The 22,212-nt window shown below is 38.4% G+C and overlaps 1 protein-coding gene and 2 non-coding genes across 20 annotated transcripts in view; 2 read left to right on the top strand and 1 right to left on the bottom strand.

Annotated features, from left to right (window-relative positions):
* Positions 1-22,212, top strand: part of UBAP2 (ubiquitin associated protein 2) — a 168,977-nt gene that overhangs the window by 132,444 nt on the left and 14,321 nt on the right. For 17 of the 18 annotated variants that reach the window (XM_036898035.2, XM_057498773.1, XM_036898033.2 and 14 more), the window contains 6 exons: positions 2,799-2,866; positions 5,257-5,446; positions 14,915-15,131; positions 17,776-18,050; positions 18,627-18,796; positions 20,183-20,393. In XM_036898035.2, coding sequence (XP_036753930.2) covers positions 2,799-2,866; positions 5,257-5,446; positions 14,915-15,131; positions 17,776-18,050; positions 18,627-18,796; positions 20,183-20,393 — 1,131 coding nt within the window. The remainder of the gene's footprint in view (positions 1-2,798; positions 2,867-5,256; positions 5,447-14,914; positions 15,132-17,775; positions 18,051-18,626; positions 18,797-20,182; positions 20,394-22,212) is intronic. The other variant, XM_057498769.1, reaches the window with a different exon arrangement.
* Positions 3,057-3,162, bottom strand: LOC118918884 (U6 spliceosomal RNA). Its single transcript, XR_005027300.2, has one exon. It is a non-coding gene; the product is annotated as a U6 spliceosomal RNA (small nuclear RNA).
* Positions 5,543-5,625, top strand: LOC118918887 (small nucleolar RNA SNORD121A). The gene has a single exon (XR_005027303.1). It is a non-coding gene; the product is annotated as a small nucleolar RNA SNORD121A (small nucleolar RNA).

Here is a 22,212-nt window from a genome sequence, read left to right as displayed (position 1 = left end):
GTCTCTGGCTGTTTTGAGTACTGTCGTTGTCCTTGATCTTTCCCATTTTACTTACTATATGTCTTGATTTTGTCTTCCTTGGGTCCTTTATGTTGGGAGATATGTGCAGTTCCATGGCCTGAGAAACTATTTCCTTCCCCAGATGGGAAAAGGTTTCAGCAATTATTTCCTCAGTGACAGTTTATATCCCCTTTTTTCTCTCTTCTTCTGGTACCCCTATAGTGCGAATATTGTTACTTTTGGGTTGGTCCCGCAGTTCTCTTAATGTTATTTCATTCCTAGAGATCCTTTTTTCTCTGCCTCAGCTTCTTTTTATTCGTGTTCTCTAATTTATATTTTATTTACCGCCTCCTCTATCTCATCTCATCTGCTTTTAAATCCCTCCATTGTATGTTTCATTTCAGATAATTGTTGCTTGAAAGTTTGTATCTCTTTCTTAAAGTCCCTGAGATCTTGAATATTTTTCTGTAGCTCCATGAGCATGTTCATGATTTTTATTTTCAAATCTTTATCAGGAATATTGCTGATTTTAGTTTCACTTGCACTCTCTTTTGCGTTTGGAATTTGGGTTATACCAGGTTCTTTTGCCGTTTCATATTTGTAATGAAAAACATGGAATAATAACTTTGTGTATGTGGCACACTCTAGTGCCCAGAACCTCTGCTCTCTCGAGCTGCCCCACCCCTGGAGCAATGGCAGGGTTTGCAGGTGAGGGGCACCGGTGCCTGCCAGGAATAAAGAGCTCTTTCTGCTTCCCAGCTCCAGTACCTGCTTCCATTTCCAGGGCCAGTGGGTCAAGCGCACAAGAAGGGGCCTTTGTATTACATCCTTGTTGCTATCATAGGTGGGGCCACCCCCTGGCTGGCCTGGTTCAGTGGCAGTGGTAGCAGGTTTGCAAAGCGATGCCTGATGGGAGAAAAGATTGCCAGTCTGCATATTGCATTGTGGTGCTTTTGTGTGTGTCCCCAGCCAGGGCAGTGGAGTGCGTGAAGCTCCTGAAAATTCCCAGTGTGCTGGGCAGAATGTGCTGGGACGATTTTGTCTACCTGTCCTTTCTCCTTAGCTGCAAGGTCTGTGTAATCCTTTGTCCCTGAGCAGCCTGTTATGCGTACCTGTTCTCCACAAGCTACTCAGATCTCAGTCTCTTTGAGCATTCTACCTGTCTTTGCTTTCCAACCCCACTAATCTCCAGAGCACCATATACTTTAGGTTTGTGCTCCCAGAGCAGATCTACAGGGCTGGGTATTTAACAGTCCCAGGCTTCTACTCCTTCCCCACTCTGTTTCTCTTTCTCCTGCCTGTGAGCCTGGGTTGGGTGGAGGCTTCGTGTCCCGCTGCATTGCAGTTTTGCTACTTTATCCTTTTCTGTGAGGTGTCCTCTTTTCCCCAGAACTAGGTAGTCTGTTGCAGTCTTCTTTCCGGTCGGTCTTTCAGGATTAGTTGTATTTGCTATATTTTTGTATTATGTGGTTTGGGGAGGAGGTTTCTGTCTCACTTCTCACACCACCATATTTAAGCCTCTTCAAGTTATTTTTATAAAAACAACTTTAAAAAAATATAGAAGTATTGATCACTAAAGCTATCTGTTTTGGAGGAAAAAGTCTCAATTATTTTGCGTTTTAAAACTTCCCTCCTCCTCTGTGGCATTTATGGTAACATTGGTGGGGGTTTTATTGGTATTCTCATTTTTTTTTGGTATCATTAATCTACAATTACATGAGCAACATTATGTTTACTAGGCTCCCCCCTTCACCAAGTTCCCCCCAGAAACCGCATTACAGTCACTGTCCATCAGGGTAGTAAGATGCTGTAGAATCACTCCTTGTCTTCTCTGTGTTGCACAGCCCTCCCCGTGCCCCCCCCCACATTATACATGCTAATCTTAATGCCCCCTTTCTTTTTCCCCCCCACTTATCCCTCCCTTCCCACCCATCCTCCCCAGTCCCTTTCCCTTTGGTAACTGTTAGTCCATTCTTGGGTTCTCTGAGTCTGCTGCTGTTTTGTTCCTTCAGTTTTTTCTTTGTTCTTATACACCACATACACGTGAAGTCATTTCATACTTGTCTTTTTCCATCTGGCTTATTTCACTGAGCATAATACCCTCTAGCTCCATCCATGTTCTTGCAAATGGTAGGATTTGTTTTCTTCTGGCTGAATAATATTCCATTGTGTATATGTACCACATCTACTTTATCCATTCATCTACTGATCGACACTTAGGTTGCTTTCATTTCTTGGCTATTGTAAATAGTGCAGCGATAAACATAGGGGTGCATCTGTCTTTTTCAAACTAGGCTGCTGTATTCTTAGGGTAAATTCCTAGAAGTGGAATTCCTGGGTCAAATGGTATTTCTATTTTGAGTTTTTTGAGGAACCTCCATACTACTTTCCACAATGGTTGAACTAACTTACATTCCCACCAGCAGTGTAGGAGGGTTCCCCTTTCTCCACAACCTTGCCAACATTTGTTGTTGTTTGTCTTTTGGATGGTGGGTATTCTCATTTTGTACTATGTCAAATAGTGTAGTGATTCTGGCACTTGATTCCTGATCTCACTTTACTTCATTGTGTTTTTTTTTGTTATGTGAAATCCTTATTGTGAGCTTATCAACCCAAAATTACCTTTATCTTAAGAAAATCAGTTGTTATGGTCATTTATGTATTATCTTTAGAGCTCCTTTTGGGTTAAGTATAATGAGGGTGCTGGTCACTCAGAATTGTCAGGAATTTTATACATTTTTGGTTTTATGTTATATAAAATGTAAGATTAAAACATTTCTTTCATTCTTTCTATACAGCTTTCTGAAACAAAGGTCTTCACTGCTTCATCTGCTCCAGCAGAGAATCATGTCACTCCTGCGCAAAGGTAAATACTTCTTGCTACCATTTGTTTGTTGTTCAAAGTGTAATTGGAATTTTTGCCTCTGAAATTGTTTCAAGTCTCTTTTTTTTTTTTCGTTTTCTTGAATCCCTTTTTGTTTTCCCCTTTTTTCACTAAGACTGTTTTATCAATAACCTAACCTATCTGAGCTGCCGGAGCCTACATCATTTTTTTTTTTAATATGGAATGCTTCACAAATTTGCATGTTATCCTTGTGCAGGGGCCATGCTAATCTCCTCTGTTTTGTTCCAGTTTTAGTTATGTGCTGCGGAAGCGAGCACCATCAGTTCTTAATTGGTTATATCTGATGAATTAAAATAGCAATTATGGTTGTCATTTATGGCAGAGTTAATTTAAACCTACTTAATGATCTTTTTTTACTTTTGTAAATACACTGTTTTTTTGACAGATGAACTTAATACAGGATACCCTTTGGTTTCTTCAGATACTACCATTTATTTAGATCTTCTCAGGCTAATGCAAACATCTCATTTTATGTGGTCTATCCTAGTTTCTTGTTTCATTTTTTTTCCTTGAAGTATACTTGAGAAAAAATTGAACTCTGCTAGTTTAAACCTAGTCTTGTGGATTATTGAAAAGGTAGGAATTTTTTTTTTTATTAAAGTATCATTGATACACAATCTTACTGTGAAGGTTGTACATGAACACTGTGATTTCAACATTTGCCCATATTATCAAGTCCTCACCCCTGCCCCCCCATTGCAGTCACTGTTGTTTCAGCATAGTAAGATGCTGTAGAGTCATTACTTGTCTTTGTTTTCTACTGCCTTCCCTGTAACCTACCTGTATTGTGATTGTGAGTCATAGTTCATGAAAAGGAAGGAACTTTTAGAGTAATAGAAACATTGTTAGAATGTGTACAGAACTAAATATTGAAAAGCATGCACTTATATCCTGTTTTTCATAGGATGTAACACTAAAAATATTAGATTATGGTTTCAAAAATATCATGATCCAGAAGGATGAAAGCCTAATGTATGTGATACCTGGGAATTGAAAGCAGTTTTGAACCTAACATGCTCAATCTCCTACTAAGTGAGATGGTTATATGACATCATTATAGAGAAGTAAAAATGATCAAAGGTTATGTCTTATAATATATTGTTTTATGAATTGCTCAGAATTTCTTGTTAAGTGGATATAAGTACTTCATTGTATTTATTACTAGGGAATTTGGTAAGATCATTTTCATTTAAAAAAATGTGAAGTGGGCTTTTTTAATGGTTATTTTTTAGAAGATAGTACTGTAAAATTTACCATAAGTATATCTTGCAAATCTTTTCTAAATAAAATTTGCTGTTATTTTTGAAGTTACAAAACTTTTAAGATGGGTCATATGTAATATAACTACCATAGATTTGTTTATATCCCTAGAGTTAGTAAATCATAAAGTTGGTAATATTACTTTGGGATCCACAATTCTAGTCCGGAACTTCAATCTGGTTATAGCAAAGTGAGAATAAGGAGAGGAACTCAGGCCTACAAACTTTGCTCTGTATCAGGATTGAGTCTTGAATTATTTGACCTCCCACAATCTGCCTCACTTGCATGGTGAGAGTTCCTGATAGAACTGACTGGAAACTGGCCTTTCCGAAGATTTAATGGAATGAATTATCACATTAAGCAATCATGTACATTCTGCTGATCTTATGGAGAAGAGTTAGTAGCTCACTCACATGTCCTGATCTTAGGTTTTTAGGTCATGATTCTCAAATTGGAATACCTGTTTCTCTGAGGGCATTATAGGTGTTTTAGTTAACAGTGTATTTGCTATATATTGTGCATTTTTTCTTGAATATTTAAGAGGAAAAATTGTACAATTAAAAATCTTAATGTATTATGGGATAGAATGCAGGACTTGTAGGAATATTTATGACAGAACTTGTAGGAATATTTATAACAAATGTGAATGTGTTTGAAAGGTCTACTATAGCTGTGTTCCTCATTCCCCCAAAATATGGATTCTCTCTCCTTTAGGAGAGTTGAGAGACACTGGTTGCCAGCAGGGCAAAATATTCTAAAGGAAATGAGCCAAACTTTCACTCAGTTGCTCCAGGTTTTCAAATCAGTTGACATGCTCTTTCTGTGGAACTGTCTCAACACATCTCTCTGTTTCTCCTCTCCGCAGAGCTCTGCTTCAGTCTCTGTGGCTTCATATGCCTTTTTTTTTTTGAAGGTGGGAAGGGGTGACTGATACCCTACTTTTTCTTGGCTCCCTTAAAAACAGTTTTCAAAGGTTTTTCCATTCTTAGATTTTTTTTTTTTTAGAATGACTTTACTTTGTACCGATTCACTTCCTAAAATTCATTTGTTGATGGGATTTACTCACTCCCCATTTCTTTTTGTTTGCTCAGCATTGATCTGGTAGCCTTGCTCCAGAAGCCTGTTCCTTCCAGTGAAGCCTCAGATGTCAACTCCTTTGAACCTTCCCAACAGCAGGGCTTTGGCCAAGCCCTTGTCTTCACAAATTCTCAGCATACCAGTCAGATGGCGCCTGGGACTGGCTGCTCCACTGCTGTCCACTCCTGTTCTTCTCAAAGTCTGGTAAGTCATTTTGATTTCAGTATGGGGTTTTTAGAAATGTGTAGTCTAGAATGACAAATGCTTGTCTAAATATAAAAATTTTTGCAGTAGATTTCAGTCCAGAAAACAATGATGTGATAATTTCCAAGCACATATCTGATGATTCCATGTGGAATTCAATTATTCTGAGTTTTCTGGACCAAGATAAAAATATTTCTTTGTGATTAGTTGAAATCTTTTCAGTCTTAAGCACTCAGTCAGTCATCCTTCTTGTTCATCTTTTTCTTGGATTTTATTTCAAATCTGTCTCTGTACTAATGTTAAAATTTAATTTGCAAACATCTGTCAGTGTTCCAGCTTTGCCAAAATTGTGCAAAGACAGTTTTTTCCCAGTCTGCCTAGGTGCTTATATTTTTAGGTGTTTTCTTATTCCATAAAGTTAGTATACTTTTTCTTAAAATGCCATCCTGTGTAGTGGAGGCCCTTGTAACTTGGTTGTTTTTCATCAAAATGGTGTTATCTGCTGTTGCACATCCTACCCCACCTTCCCATAAGAATTAAGTTCCCATTGGAAAGAACTTCAGGAACTGTTAATGATGGATGATAGTGAAGATAGGTTGATGGAAGTAACAACCTAAAAGCACTGAATGTGAAAGAAAGTAGTTGCAGAGTGGTGAAAAAGGTCCCTTTCCAACTGTTGGCATTTCTCAGTTGGCAGGGGGGAGGTCAGAAGGCCTTTAAACAGACATCGTACTTGACTCCTGATAATTGTTTGGTTCATTCTTTGCTGTGGTTTACCTGAAATCTGTGGTTTAGAAACAATTTCTCATGAATATGATATATTTTTCCCCTGCTTGGCTCCAAATCATTTCTTGTACCCTAATAAAATGGCGATTTGAACATGCAAACTTTCCACTGCTGTCTTCTTGTCTGCACATTCATGTCATGTTGAGAACTGTCTTGGGAACATAGCATTTTTAGTGTCATTGATGACTGTATGAGGGTGTCAGTGCTTGAAGTGGGGCAGTCCAAGGCATGGTGCTGTCTCTGTTTTGAGAGTGTTTAACAACTCCCCAGAGTTGTGATTGAACCGTCTATGTCTTTTTCCTCTGCCTTTCCATCGACTACTGTTATGCTGATGTACTGTCCTTTCTAACTTGCTGGAATCTTAGCCAGGCCATTAAGAGCATAAAAAAACATGAGTTTTTTTAACTGACCTTCAGGCATGTTGCTCTTCATCATGAACAAGACCTTGAGAAACTGGAGTAAGAATTGTTTGAGAAGCACTGCTCTAATATGCTAAACAATAGTTCTATACTCAATAGAGAACTTTAGTAAATAACAATAAAAATATAATAATAATAAAATAATGCCGGAGTCTATACATTACCAAGTAGGAATCTTCATGATTGAGAGTTGAGCACTTGTATTTTTTTTTTAACTTTTCATTAAGGTATTATTGGTACACACTCTTATGAAGATTTCACATGAAAAAACAATCTGGTTACTACATTTGCCCATATTATCAAGTTCCCACCATACCCCAGTGCAGTCACTGTCCATCAATGCAGAGATCCACTGTGTCCCTTCTCTGTGATACACTGTTCTCCCCGTGACCCCCCACACCATGTGTACTAAACATAATACCCTTCATCCCCCTTCTCCCTCCTTCCCCACCTTCCCTCCCACACCCCTCCCTCCCATACCCCTCCCCTTTGGTAACCACTAGTTCATTCTTGGAGTCTCTGAGTCTGCTGCTGTTTTGTTCCTTCAGTTTTGCTTCATTGTTATACTCCACAAATGAGGGAAATCATTTGGCACTTGTCTTTCTCTGCTTGGCTTATTTCACTGAGCATAATGTCCTCCAGCTCCATCCATGTTCTTGCAAATGGTATGATTTGTTTATTTCTTACGGCCTAATAGTATTCCATTGTGTATATGTACCACATCTTCTTTACCCATTCATCTACTGATGGACACTTAAGTTGCTTCCATATCTTGGCTATTGTAAATAGTGTTGCAATGAACATAGGGGTGCATATGTCTTTTTAAATCTGAGAAGTTGTATTTTTGGGTAAATTCCAAGGAGTAGGATTCCTGGGTCAAATGGTATTTCTATTTTGAGTTTTTTGAGGAACCTCCATACTGTTTTCCACAGTGGTTGAACTAGCTTACATTCCCACCAGCAGTGTAGGAGGGTTCCCCTTTCTCCGCATCCTCGTCAGCATTTGTTGTTCTTAGTCTTTTGGATGGTGGCGATCCTTACTGGTGTGAGGTGATATCTCATTGTGGTTTTAATTTGCATTTCCCTGATGATTAGTGATGTGGAGCATCTTTTCATTTGTCTGTTGGCCATCTGAATTTCTTTTTTGGAAAACTGTCTCTTCATATCCTCTGCCCATTTGTTAATTGGGTTATTTTCTTTTTGGGTGTTGAGGTGTATAAGTTCTTTATATATTTTGGATGTTAACCCCTTGTTGGACATTTCATTTACAAATATACTCTCCCATACTGTAGGATACCTTTTGTTGTGTTAATGGTGTCCTTTGCTGTACAGAAACTTTTTAGTTTGATGTAGTCCATGAGTTCATTTTTGCTTTTGTTTCCCTTTCTCGAGGAGATGCATTCAGGAAGAAGGTGCTCATGCTTTTATTCAGGAGATTTTTGCCTATGTTGTCTTCTTAAGAGTTTTATGGTTTCATGATTTACATTCAAGTCTTTGATCCATTTCAAGTTTACTTTTGCATATGGAGTTAGACAGTAATCCAGTTTCATTCTCTTATATGTAGCTGTCCAGTTTTGCCAACACCAGCTGTTGAAGAGGCTGTCATTTCCCCTTTGTGTGTCCATGGCTACTTTACCATATATTAATTGACCATATATGGTTGGGTTTATATCAGGGCTTTCTAGTCTGTTCCATTGGTCTATGGGTGTGTTCTTGTGCTAGTACCAAATTGTCTTGATTACTGTGGCTTTGTAGTAGAGCTTGAAGTTGGGGAGCATAATCCCCCCAGCTTTATTCTTCCTTCTCAGGATTGCTTTGGCTATTCGGGTTCTTTTGTGGTTCCATATGAATTTCAGAACAATTTTCTCTAGTTCGTTGAAGAATGCTGTTGGTATTTTGATAGGCATTGCATTGAATCTGTAGATTGCTTTAGGCAGGATGGCCATTTTGACATTATTAATTCTTCCTACCCAAGAGCATGTGATGAGTTTCCATTTATTGGTGTCTTCTTTAATTTCTCTCATGAGTGTCTTGTAGTTTTCAGAGTATAGGTCTTTCACTTCTTGGTTAGGTTTATTCCTAGGTATTTTTTTTGTTTTCAATGCAAGTGCGAATGGAATTGTTTACCTGATTTCTCTCTGCTAGTTCATTGTTACTATATTGGAACGCAACAGATTTCTGCGTATTAATTTTGTATCCTGAAACTTTGCTGAATTCAAATATTAGATCTAGTAGTTTTGTAGTGGATTCCTTAGGGTTTGTTATGTACAATATCATGTCATCTACAAACAGGGAAAGTTTGACTTCTTCCTTGCCAATCTGGATGCCTTTTATTTCTTTGTGTTGTCTGATTGCCATGGCTAGGACCTCCAGTACTATGTTGAATAGAAGTGGGGAGAGTGGGCATCCTTGTCTTGTTCCCGATCTTTGGTGACAAGCTTTCAGCTTCTCGCTATTAAGTATAATGTTGGCTGTGGGTTTGTCATATATGGCCTTTATTATGTTGAGGTACTTGCCCTCTATACCCATTTTGTTGAGAGTTTTTATCATGAATGGATGTTGAATTTTATCAAATGCTATTTCAGCATCTATGGAGATGATTGTGTGTTTTTTGTCCTTTTTATTGATGATGTGGTCGATGATGTTGATGGATTTTTGAATGTCCTACCATCCTTGCATCCCTGGAATAAATCCTACTTGTTTATGATGGATGATCTTTTTGATGTATTTTTGAATTTGGTTTGCTAATATTTTGTTGAGTATTTTTACATCTATGTTCATCAGGGATATTGGTCTTTAATTTTCTTTTTTTGCAGTGTCTTTGCCTGATTTTGGTATTAGAGTGATGCTTGCCTCATAGAATGAGTCTGTAAGTATTCCCTCTTCTTCTACTCTTTGGAAAACTTTAAGGAAGATGGGTATTAGGTCTTCACTAAATGTTTCATAAAATTCAGCAGTGAAGCCATCTTGGGCAGGGGTTTTGTTCTTAGGTAGTTTTTTGATTACCAGTTCAATTTTGTTGCCGGCAATTGGTCTGTTCAGATTTTCTATTTATTTCTGGGTCAGCCTTGGAAGGTTGTGTTTTTCTAGAAAGTTGTCCATTTCTTCTAGGTTAACCAGTTTGTTAGCGTATAATTTTTCATGATATTCTCTAATAATTCTTTGTGTTTCTGTGGTGTCCATAGTGATTTTTCATTTTTTATATCTGATTCTGTTTATGTGAGTAGACTGTTTTTTTCTTGATAAGCCTGGCTAAAGATTTATCTGTTCTGTTTATTTTCTCGAAGAACCAGCTTCTGCTTTCATTGATTCTTTCTATTGTTTTATTCTTCTCAATTTTATTTCTGTTCTAAATTTTATTATGTCCCTCTTTCTACTGGCTTTGGGCCTCATTTGTTCTTCTTTTTCTAGTTTTGTTAATTGTGAGTTTAGACTGCTCACATGGGATTGTTCTTTTTTCCTGAGTTAGGCCTGTATTGCAATATACTTTCCTCTTAGCACAGCCTTTGCTGTGTCCCACAGATTTTTGTGGTGTTGAATTACCTTGTCATTTGTCTCCATATATTGCTTGCTCTCTTTTTATTTGGTCATTGATCCATTTTAGGACCAGGTTGTGAAGCCTCCATGTGTTTGTGGGATTTTTCATTTTCTTTGCTTAATTTATTTCTAGTTTCATACCGTTGTGTTCTCAGAAACTGGTTGGTACAATTTCAATCTTTTTTAATTTACTGAGGCTCTTTATCTGGCCTAGCATATGATCTATTCTTGGAAATGTTCCATATGCACTTGAGAAGAATGTGTATACTGTTGCTTTTGGGTGTAGAGTTCTGTGGATGTATGTTAAGCCCTTCTGTTCTAATGTATTGTTCAGTGCTTCTGTCTCCTTATTTTCTGTCTGGTTGATCTGTCCTTCAGAGTGAGCGGAGTGTTGAAGTTTCCTAGAATGAGTGCATTGTATTCTATTTCCCCTATTAATTCTGTTAGTATTTCTTTCACATATGTAGGTGCTCCTGTGTTGGGCTCATAGATACTTATAATGGTTATATCTTCTTGTTGGATTGACCCTTTTATCATTATGTAATGTCCTTCTTTGTCTCTTGTTACTTTCTTTGTTTTGATGTCTATTTTGTCTGATACAAGTACTGCAACTCCTACTTTTTTCTCCCTCTTAGTTGCATGAAATATCTTTTTCCCTTCATTTTTAGTCTGTGTATGTCTTTGGGTTTAAAGTGAGTCTCTTGTAGGCAGCATATAGATGGGTCTTGTTTTTTTTATCCATTGTGTGACTCTATGTCTTTTGAATGGTGCATTCAGACCATTTCCATTTAGGGTGATCATCGGTAGGTATGTACTTATTGCCATTGCAGGCTTTAGATTTGTGGTTACCAAAGGTTCAAGGTCAACTTCCTTACTATTTAAGAGTCTTACTTGAGTCAATATGCTATTACAAACACAATCTAAAGTTTCTTTTCTTTTTCTCCTCCTTTTTCTTCCTCCTCCATTTTTTATATATTAGGTATCGTGTTCTCTACTCTTTGCCTATCCCTTGATTGACTTTGGGGATAATTAATTTAATTTTGCATTTGCTTAGTAATTAACTGTTCTACTTTCTTTACTGTGGTTTTATTACTTCTGGTGACCACTATTAAACCTTAGGAATACTTCCATCTATAGCAGTGACTCCAAAATAGACTGTAGAGATGGTTTGTGGGAAGTAAATTCTCTCCTTTTTTGCTTAACCTGGAAATTGTTTAATCCCTCCTTCAAATTTAAATGATAATCTTCCTGGATAATATAATCTTGGTTCCAGGGCCTTGTGCTTCATTGCATGAAATACATCATGCCACTCCCTTCTAGCCTGTAAGGTTTCTGCTGAGAAGTCTTACGTTAGCCAGACGGGCTTTCCTTTGTATGTGATCTTATTTCTCTCTCTGGCTGCTTTTAATAGTCTGTCCTTATGCTTGATCTTTGCCGTTTTAATTACTATATGTCTTGGTGTTGTTTTTCTTGGGTCCCCTGTGTTGGGAGGTCTGTGGATCTCCATGACCCAAGAGACTATCTCCTTCCCCAGATTGAGGAACTTAAAAGACACTTGCTTTCCCTTTTTCTCTCCTCTTCTTCTGGTATCCCCATAAAGCTAATATTATTCTATTTGGATTGGTCACATAGTTCTCTCAATATTCTTTCATTCTCATAGATCTGTTTTTCTCTCTGTGCCTCGCCTTCTTTGTATTCCTCTTCTCTGGTTTCTATTTCATTTATCGACTCCTGCTTTTACTACCCTCCAATATGCTGTTCAACGATTGGATCTCTGACCGGAATTCATTCCTGAGTTATTGAATATCTTTCTGTACCTCCATGAGGATGTTAATTATTTTTATTTTGAACTCCCTTTCAGGAAGATTCATGAGGTCGATGTCATTTAAATCTTTCTCAGGAGTTGTGTTAATAATTTTGCTTTGAACCAAGTTCCTTTGGCCTTTCATATTTGTATATGTCGCCCTCTAGTGTTCAGAAGCTCTACTCTCTGGAGCTGCTCAGTCCCTGAAGCAATGTCGGGTTCGCAGCAGAGCGGTACTGGTACCTGGCGGGAGGAAAGAGGTGTTTCCTGCTTCCTGGCTGCTATGTGTGTCTCCACTGCGTATACCAGTTGGCCGAGCACACAGGTTTAAGCCTCTATGCTTTGCGTTTGTAGTTGCTGTAGACAGGTCTTCCCTCTTGCTGGCCTAACGCCAGGGTAGGGTTTGCCGGTTTGCGAGCCAGGTGGGACTGGCCAGGAGAAAGGCGCATTAGGCTGCCTATCACTGAGGGGGTCCTTGGTGCTAGGTAGCCAGCCAGGGGGCTGGAGCCCCTGAAGATCGTGAAAGCTCCCAACCTCCTGGGCAGAGTGCACCCGGACAATTTTGTCTATCTGTCCTTTCTCCTGAGCAGTAAGCTCTGTGCAATCCTTGCCCCGTTAGCAGCCCTCTTGCTAAGGGTTTCCTTGTTAGGAAATCTCTCAGACTGCCTGCCTTTCTTTTGTCCCAGACCAGCCGGATATGTATCCCTGCTTTCCACAAGCAGCTGTAATGTTAGTTAGTCTCTCCATGAATTCTGCTTGTCTTAGCTTTCCAACCTACTAATCATGGGAGTACCATGCAAACTTCATGAAATGTAGGTTTGTGCTCCCAGTGCAGATCTCTGGAGTTAGGTATTCAGCAGTCCCAGGCCTCCACTCTCTCCCTGCTCCGTTTCTCTTCCTCCCACCTGTGAGCTGGGGTGCGGGAAGGGCTTTGGGTCCTGCTGGTCCACAGCTTTGGTACGTTACCCTATTCCATGAGGTCTGCTCTTTCCTCCAGGTGTGGCGCAGTCCTCTTTCCTGTTGCTTTTTCAGGATTAGTTGTATTAATTATATTTTTGTATTGTATGCGATTTTAGGTGGAAGCCTCTGTCTAACCTCTCCCGCCGCCATCTTTAATACTCGAGCATTTGTATTTGTTTATATGTAAGTGCATGTACCCATGTGAACCTGTACACACATTTTAAAAAGTGCCTCCATTGTTTGAAATGTGTAGGTGGAATTGAAAAGCCAAGACCTATGCCATGTATTACCTGAAGCAAGGCACTAGTCTTTGACTCAGATTTCATTGTGTTGTAAAGTACACAGAAAGTGCATTTGATAAAATGAGCTAATGGAGGATAGAGATTAGGGAGGAAGAATTAGAAGTATCATCCCAGAATCTTTATTCAGCAATTGGGCTTGAGCTGGGTCTTGGTGGACTCTTTAGTATAAGGGAGGTATAGTGGGCAGCAAGAGGAAAGAATCAGGAGCCATGTTAAGTAATTCTGCACAACTGTTCCAATAGTAGATTTGTGACATACAGTAACTGTCTATAACCTGAAGTTCTGCTCACTTTGGAGAATTTGGGTTTCCTTGCCATAGGTGGGGATACTCCATGCCTTTGGATATTGATAACAGAAATAGTTATTTCAGCTTACTAGATCTGGCCTCTTGAGGAAATACAAATAATTTCTGTTATGGACGTTTTAGATGGTATTGAAAATATTTTTGACTAAAACTTTCAGAAATGGAATGATCTTGATATGTGAAAATGCAGTTGATTTGCCACTATGTTCTCTAGTTATATAGACTTTTAGTTTTCCTTGGATCTTGATATCTGACCTGACAGGAGAGATGGGGAAGTGCAGCATTTTTTGTGTATTTACAGAGCATATTTGTTGTTCTTAGCCATCTAAACAGCTGGGAATACACAGCAGTGTCCAGGGTATCTGCCCAGTGTACAAACACCTCCTGTGTAATTCAGTGTCTCATTGTGGAATACTAACTTCTAAGTTAAGTGCTGTGACCTGCATTTAATCTTACAGGATGACCTCACGGCTGATCTCTCTGTGACCAAACCTGTTCTAATCATTAAATATGACTGTTCTACACATTAAGAAGATACTATATTTTTATTTTTCAGGCTTTTTTTTGTCATTTTTTCATGATATTTATTTAGTTTAAAAAATGTACTACAAGCACACACCTGATCATCTACATTTGCTCTCTTACAACACTAAACTATGTTTTCTACCTCTATCTTACATCTACCTACCACTTCAGCATTTTATTAAAAATAATAATAATAATAATAAAGGGAGAAATGTGGGATCCACATATAAATCAAGTATAAAAATCAAACAAATATTCATATTTGACCTGATTGTTTATGGTTCATAATGCATGATCAAAACTGAAAGTTTCTGTGATGACTGCCCTTGCACTGTTCACCATGTAAGAACTTATTCACTATGTAAGAATTTGTTCACCATGTAAGAACTTGTTCATTATACTTTAGAAGATTGGAGACTGTTGAGAATTAGACTTGGGGTTGATTAATGATTGTGCATTGAGTCCCCTATACAGAATTTTATTGTTGTTAACAACCATTTGATCAATAAATATAAGACATGCCCTCTCAAAAAAAAAAAATGTAGTAGTTTGTGAACTTGTGACATCAGTTAAAAAAAATCAATTTCTTAAAACCCAGGGAAATATTTCCCCTGGCTTTTAAACCTTTATATCAAAATAAGTAAGGATTGCTGGACTTAGGTCTTGTTGCATAGTCATATTTTCATGTAGTATTCACTCAGATGAGTCTTATTAATTCAGATATTCTAGGTTATAGTTTTAAAAAGCCATGTGAAAATATGTGGTATGTTTTAAAGCCTAAGGTAGTGATTCTTGTATTGCTGAGGAGTTTTGCTTTTCTTTTCCTTTAAAGTTATCCATCGTTGGTTCAGGATTTGGAGAGCTTGCACCTTCAAAAATGGTAAACACCACCAGCTCCCAGATTTTGGATCAGTTGAAAGCTCCGAGTTTGGGCCAGTTTACTTCTAGTTCAAGTTCACAGCAGAATAGTGCAAGTCTCCCCACAACCACTTCTTCTTGGGACCTCAAGCCCCCCCCAGCATCCCAATCCTCAGTCCTTAGTCATTTTGGTAAGTACATTTTTCTGTAGTGTTTGCCCCTAGTAAGGACATGTAAAACAGTAGCAGAGCATGCTGATTTGTGAACACTAATGAGGAATTTATCCACAGATGTTTATTTTTAGTAGAATTTCTGTGGGGTTTCTGAATTAAGTCAGTCTGCTCTGTATTTATGTGTTAATAGTAATAGTTGTAGTAGTGCTTACACATTGAAGAGATGTGCAAAAGCATGGGAAAGCCAGAAGGAAACAACACTTGGAGAAAATGCCTAGACAGCATTTTCTGAACTCTATTAGAATAGGGTGGTAGCAGAACATGGTTTGTGGACATTTTAAATCACATCCTTTTGTTGCTTTCTTACTCTGACATTTGCATGTATCCACCATGATTTGGGCCAGATTTATCGCCTGTGGTTTGTAATATAAAAAGGGTATCATGTGTAAGTCAGATGTGTTCTAAACTACACTCCCATAGACTTTGGGGCATTAAACCACTATTTCCCACCAACACACTAATGCCTCACTGTTTTAAGGACTAACGGGGTTATTTTAACCATAGGGTTGGGCTGCTTGGTTTTGGGCATATTTCTATGGAAGCATATTTCTCTGCTGAATGAAGTGGCTTATTATTATGGAAGTACTTGGGACTGCTCTCATGTTTGAAGTGATATCTACCAAGAAAATTCATTATAGAATCAGTGTCCATGGTTTTTATTAGGGGCCTGGTTACATAGGCATCATTTGCCTAGTACACGTCACTATTCCAGATTCTCAGAGGGAAAGCAAGTATTCAACATTAACCACATTGTACAAGCACTCGAGGCTCGGAGAGTCACTTTTATCCGAGTGTTGGCATCCTTTATCTAGAATATACCAAAATTCCATGTTCCCAGACTTGAGTCAAGAGCTGATCTTGCAAAAGCCATCATTTCTGATGGTACCTATAGGCCAGCTGTGTTAACTGTGTTAACACATGTGATAAGGATGACGAGATTTGAGCATGCTCTTCCCAGATTCTTGGTAAAGCCTGTCTTCTTTGTACATACCTCTAATACCAGGTCCAAGAATTTATTGCATTGAAGATGGAAATCTGAAGTCACGGACTGGCAAACTTTCAACTAGGTTTGCCACCCGTTTTTATAAATAAAATTTTATTGGAACATAACCACAATCTTTTATTTATGTTCATCTGTGAAGGCAGAGTTGAGTAGTTGCTAACAGATGGCTTTAAAAGCCTGAAACATTTACTGAATTCTTTGAAAGATAAAGATTGCCAACCTCTGTTCTATGTGATAGAGGTAGCGTTTCAAATCAATGGTGAAAAGGTGGTTTATTGTTACTGGATATCTGGCTGGAAAATGAAGCTGGATCCCTAACTCTCCCACGTTACACTAATATGCCAAATGGCTCAAATATTTAAACATAAATAGTGAATCTAGTATACTAGAAAACATAGGAAGATTGTGATATGCTTTGTGTGAGGTGAACTTTCTTAGATATGACACAAAACACTAATGAAAAGAGAGATGAAAATGTGAAAAGATATTTGGAAATCATACCATAGACAAAGGGCTAACTTCCTTAATATAAAAAGAGCAACTAAAAATCAAGGAGACCAACAATTAAGTAAAAATATGGTCAGAGAGGTATGCTGAGAGTTTATTGGCAATGAATACTTAAATATATGAAATAATGCTTAACTTTCATTTTAATAATGCACCTTGTATGCAATTTTCTACCATTCAAACTAAGAATAGAAGTTTGGTATTACAGTATATGAAAAAGCATGTGTTCTAACTAGGGATAGGAATTTTGAAGTGTTTGACACAAGTTAAAATACAGTTACTCTTTCGACCAGTAAATGTTCTAGTAATTGATCCTGCAGGTATATTTGCATTTGAGCAAAATGTCTCACAGAAACACAGTGCTACATTGATAGAGTTTTCATAGCAAGCATGCATTAGCATAGTACTGGCTTTAAAATTTGGTACTTGTGTGCACTGGATTACTATGTAATCACAAAAGTGAAGTAGCTCTTCACACATTAATGTGGACCAGTCTCTGAAAACTGTATGGTTTGTGGTGAAGCAAGACGTGTGTGTGGGGGGGGTATGTATGTATATTGAAACAGTATTTTTTAAGATATTCATGAAACTGGGTATAGTGTCTGCCTCTAGAGTGAACCTGGGAATGGGTGGGTAGAAGGGTGATTTGTATGAATCATATGCATATTTGTACCTTTTGGATTTTCTAATATCACATATGTTATTTACTAAAAAATTAAATAATTTTCAAAAGTTTAGTACAAAATCCATATGGCAAAAAATAAAATTCTCTGTTAACTAAAGGCCAGATGTGTATGGCAGCTCTGTGTTGTTCTTAACCACTTCCTATGCTTTAGCGTAAACTGTTCTCTCTGTATAAGAAATTAGCTACAAACCCATTCAGGCATCCTTTTCCATTTATCGTACACCAGTTATTATACATTATACACACAGACATAGAACGTTTAAGTGGTTCAACTAGCAGATGGTTGTGAGAAACTACCGACTACAGTCCTCCACCATCAGTGATGGTGGGAGAGCGAGCTCAAAGCCCGAGTGCTTAAGTAATTGATGCTTACTTTTTTTACCCCCCCACTCTTGCATATTCCATAGACTTCAAATCTCAGCCTGAACCATCCCCAGTTCTTAGCCAGCTGAGCCAGCGGCAGCAGCACCAGACGCAGGCAGTCACCGTTCCTCCTCCTGGGTTGGAGTCCTTTACTTCCCGTGTAAAACTCAGAGAGTCAGCACCCAGAGACAGCACCTCCACTGTGAACAAACTTTTGCAGCTTCCCAGCATGACTGTCGAAAATATTGCTGTGTCTGCCCACCAAGCACAGCCTAAACACATCAAGCTTCCTAAGCGGCGGATCCCTCCAGCTTCTAAGGTGGGTGCCCATTGGGCAGTCATAGTCCGGAAAGTGGATATATCTTAACATTTAGCTGAAGTGCTGGGTTAGTAAGTCTCAGAAACTGTGATGTGGTATTTTTGAAGCGCATAGCTTACTGCTTTGAGGAATCGGCGATTTCTGAGTGACTGGTGTAATATTTAGAGGGAATAGGTTTGTGGTGGAGATTTTGTTAATCAAAATGACAGGATCTACTCAGAAAATCTGTTCTTGTATATATAATAGAGGTTGAGTGCTGATTTGATCAGATAATGCTTTCTTCAGAGGCCCACCATCCCCCTTCAGTCATCTACCACCACAGCCCCCTTACCCTCTTTGCTCTTAAGAAGCAATGGGTGACACCGTTCTCCTGTTACTTTTTAAAATTTTTCTTTGCTCCGTTCTCTTCTCTCTCTTAAAAAAATCCTATTCCTCTCTTTCCCTTTGGCTTCTCATTGTTCGTAAGGCCTGCCAATAGTTCCCTGAGAACCTAGTGCTCCTTTGGTTCTGTTACAGGCCTTTGGGTCTTGGAATCCCTTGGCCTCTGTTTCTGACCTGACAGCTTTGCTTTTTCAGATCCCAGCTTCTGCAGTGGAAATGCCTGGTTCAGCAGATGTCACAGGGTTAAATGTTCAATTTGGAGCCTTGGAATTTGGATCGGAACCTTCTCTCTCTGAATTTGGACCAGCTACAAGCAGTGAAAACAGTAACCAGATTCCCGTCAACTTGTATTCGAAGTCTTTAAGGTACTCAACTTCCCACCTCTCTTGGTTATCACTGAATTAAGTCCTCTGTTTGCGAAGTAAAACAAAATAGAGTGTACCAGATAACCTGATAGAGATGGAGATGCTGTATCCTGTGGTAATGGGTTTGGGTAGCCATTCACATTATCTAATTCTAGAACTTTTCTTCCAACACTGAAAAGAAACCCTATGCCTGTTGTCAGGCACTCCCAATGTCCCTCTGTTCATCCCCTGGCAACCAATAATCTATCTATGGATTAGCCTTTTTCAGACATTTTATACAACTAGAGTCATGCAGTATGTAGTAGCCTTTTGTGTCTGGCTCCTTTCACTTTGTATAGTGTTTTCAAGGTTTATTGATGTTGTAGCATGTATGCAGTTATTTTCTGAATAATTCACTGCAGATTTTCCACATTTTGTTTACACATTCATTAATTGATGGACATTTGGGTTGTTCCCATTTTTTGGCTACTGGGAATCATGCTGTTGTGAACATTCATTTATAAATTTTGTGTGCTTACAATTCTGGATATATAGTTGACCCTCAGACAACATGGGTTTGAACTGTGTGGATCCATTTACATACAGAGTTTTTTTTTCAGTAAATATATTGGAAAAATTTTTGGACATTTGCAAGAATTTGAAACATTTTCTTTAGTTTACTTTCTTGTATGAACACAGTATATAATACATATAACATACAAAATATGTGTTAATTGATTGTTATCCATAAGTCTTCCAGTCAGAGTAGGCTATTAGTAATTAAGTTCTGTGGAAATGAGAAGTTATCTGTGGGTTTTTGACTGCACAGGGTTTATGTACTATTCAAGCCCTAACCCCTGTGTTGTTCAAGTGCCAGCTTAATACCTAGGAGTTAACAGTCATATTAACTCTTACAGTTACTCATTTGAAGAACCATACAACAGTGGCTATTGCATTTTACATCTGCTTTTACTCTATGAAGAATGTAATTTCTGCACATCTTTGACAATGCTTATTTTCCTTCAATGGACTTATTTCTTAAGTATAGAGTCCCAGATTCTAGATTCTATTTTGTTAGTTAAATTTCTCCATTTGCCTGCGCTGAAACATGATATTTGCTTGGGTTGTCTTTCTAAAGATGGTCTCAACATCTGGATTCCTTAAAGATTCTTAAGAATTCTTAAAGATGTGCCCTGTCTGTCACTTAAATTAGGTTGGTCACATTTGGGGAAAGGGGTTGTTTTGAATCTTTATTTGCCTCATTAGTACATTTAAAGAATCCAGTAGTGTACATTTGTAGTTACAGGCATATTTATTTAATTTAGAATATGACAAAGTGATGAAATAGTTCTCTTTGAAGCCATGTAAAGTGACAAATTTATGCTTGGTGCCTTTTATTCTTTGTAGTGATTCTTTGAATACCTCTCTACCAATAACTAGTGCAGTGCAGAACTCCACCTATACGACGTCAGCCATTACCTCCTCCAGTCTGACCGAATCATCACTGAGCTCTACCAGTCCAGTGACTATATCTTCCTATGACCAGAGTTCTCTGCACAGCAGGATTGCGTACCAAAGCTCTGTGAGTCCATCTGAGTCAGCTCCAGGAACTGTCATGGTAAGGGGTCTTCCAGGTTTCTTGTATCAGATACTATCTAGGGTGCAGTGTGTAGTTTGGGAAATAAAGCTTTTTGGTGAGATTTTCTTTCAGACATTGGCTAGCCTTTTCAGTGGAATCCTTGTAGGTCGCTGAATTTGCCAGCAGTGGGCATCTTGTTTGAAACCCACATTTCAAGCAACTGTGCAGAGGAGGAGCGCATGGCTGGACCCAGAAGCTTAGTATTAAGAGTATGTAAGGATACGTCCCAGACTGTTCACAGGAGTACAGATGGGGTAGGAGGACTGTAGTCTTCTCTATAATATTTTAGTTTCCTGTAAGGCAAAGCTGTTCAAGCATTATTAGTGAGAGAAACTTCAAAGAGCAGGTGAGAACATGACAATAATAAAAACAGTTGAATTAAGTTTTCTAGCAGAAATTTGGGTACATTTTCCTAACTTTCCTTCTAAGATTATCAGGAGATACTTGTTGGTACATTTAAACTGAAGATGTTTTGTTTTTTTCCCCCTCCCTTCCTTTTGTATCTTTTATGATAGATGTTTACCTCAGCTGCCTAGTGATTCTAGGCTGCCTACTTGACACTAAAAGGTTAACTAAGTGATGTCATTGTAGATCAATGATAACAAAAGAAAAAAGAAAAAGGTTAACTAAGGGCTCTGGCTTGTGGTGGGTAGTTCTTGAAGATGGACGTTGATCTGGGACAGTACGGGCAGGCTGTCTGGGTGGGAGTGCGGACGCCTTGGGGAACTCCCTTTGGGCCTTTATTGTTGAACTTGGTATGTTTTGTGGCTAAAGTATAGGACCATGCACATACAGGGTATTTCCAGTATTGCAGAATGTTCTGTTTAACAGTTCTGGTCTATAGCTTCTAAAATAGAAATCAGATTATGTACTATGCAAGCTTAAGTCCCTGCCATTTTCATCACTTCTCAACTACAGCTAGCTGTACCTCTTGTTTGGCTTCCCATATTACAGCTCACATCATTCTTTTGTCAGGTTTCTGGTCTCTCCTGATCATTTGATACTTTCTACTTTTGTTCCCACCATTCTTCTGCCTAGTATTTCTCCGCCCCAAATAATGTGGCCTCCTGCATTGTGTCAGTGTGACCACTGTTTCATTTAAAAAATTATTTTCAAGTGGAATGAAATAATCTTAAGGCCTGATGGCTGCCTTTTCCTGTTTCCCCTTTCTTTTTGTCTGGTGCATTTTTTAGACTTATTTGTATGTCTGGGTTTGTGCTGTTTAGGATGCACATGTTCAATGTCAGGTGTTTATGTTTTGTGAGTAGTGAACCCTAGTTTAAAGGGAGACAAAAGAATAGGACTTTGATTGCTCCCCACCCACCTTTATATATTGGTAAGGTGTATTATGTTTCCCTTTATTTGACTTTAATATTCTTGAAACTCATTTTTTTATAGCAGTTCTGTTTTATTGTCTACATTTCTTGTCAATAACTCAAATTGTTTTAAGAATGAAATGTGTTGTAAATAACATTTTATGAACAGAAATTATACTGGATTTGGGTTAAGTCAGAGGCAACAACTCTGTAAGGTGTATCTTTTTCTGTAGGAGTTTTGATATTTTTAAGAAGGAAATTTGTTAGCTTCCTTCTTCCATCTAGGGAAAGTGTCTTACTTAGCCCTGTAGGCTCCACTGTCATTTACTCTATGCCATGTCCCCCGCTCAGCTTGCGAAAGCTGAGTTGTCCTTGTGAGAATGCCACCTCCTTTGTATAGGTTCCATTGAAATGCCTTATGGGTAACTCAAACCAGTTGTTTTCACATTCTGCTTTTTTCCGGCACTACCACCCTGTCATAA

Source organism: Manis pentadactyla, chromosome 3 (genome assembly GCF_030020395.1).
Source record: "Manis pentadactyla isolate mManPen7 chromosome 3, mManPen7.hap1, whole genome shotgun sequence".
NCBI lineage: Eukaryota > Metazoa > Chordata > Mammalia > Pholidota > Manidae > Manis > Manis pentadactyla.
The sequence above is the reverse complement of the archived record's forward strand: the minus strand, read 5'-3'. Positions and strand labels throughout refer to the sequence as shown.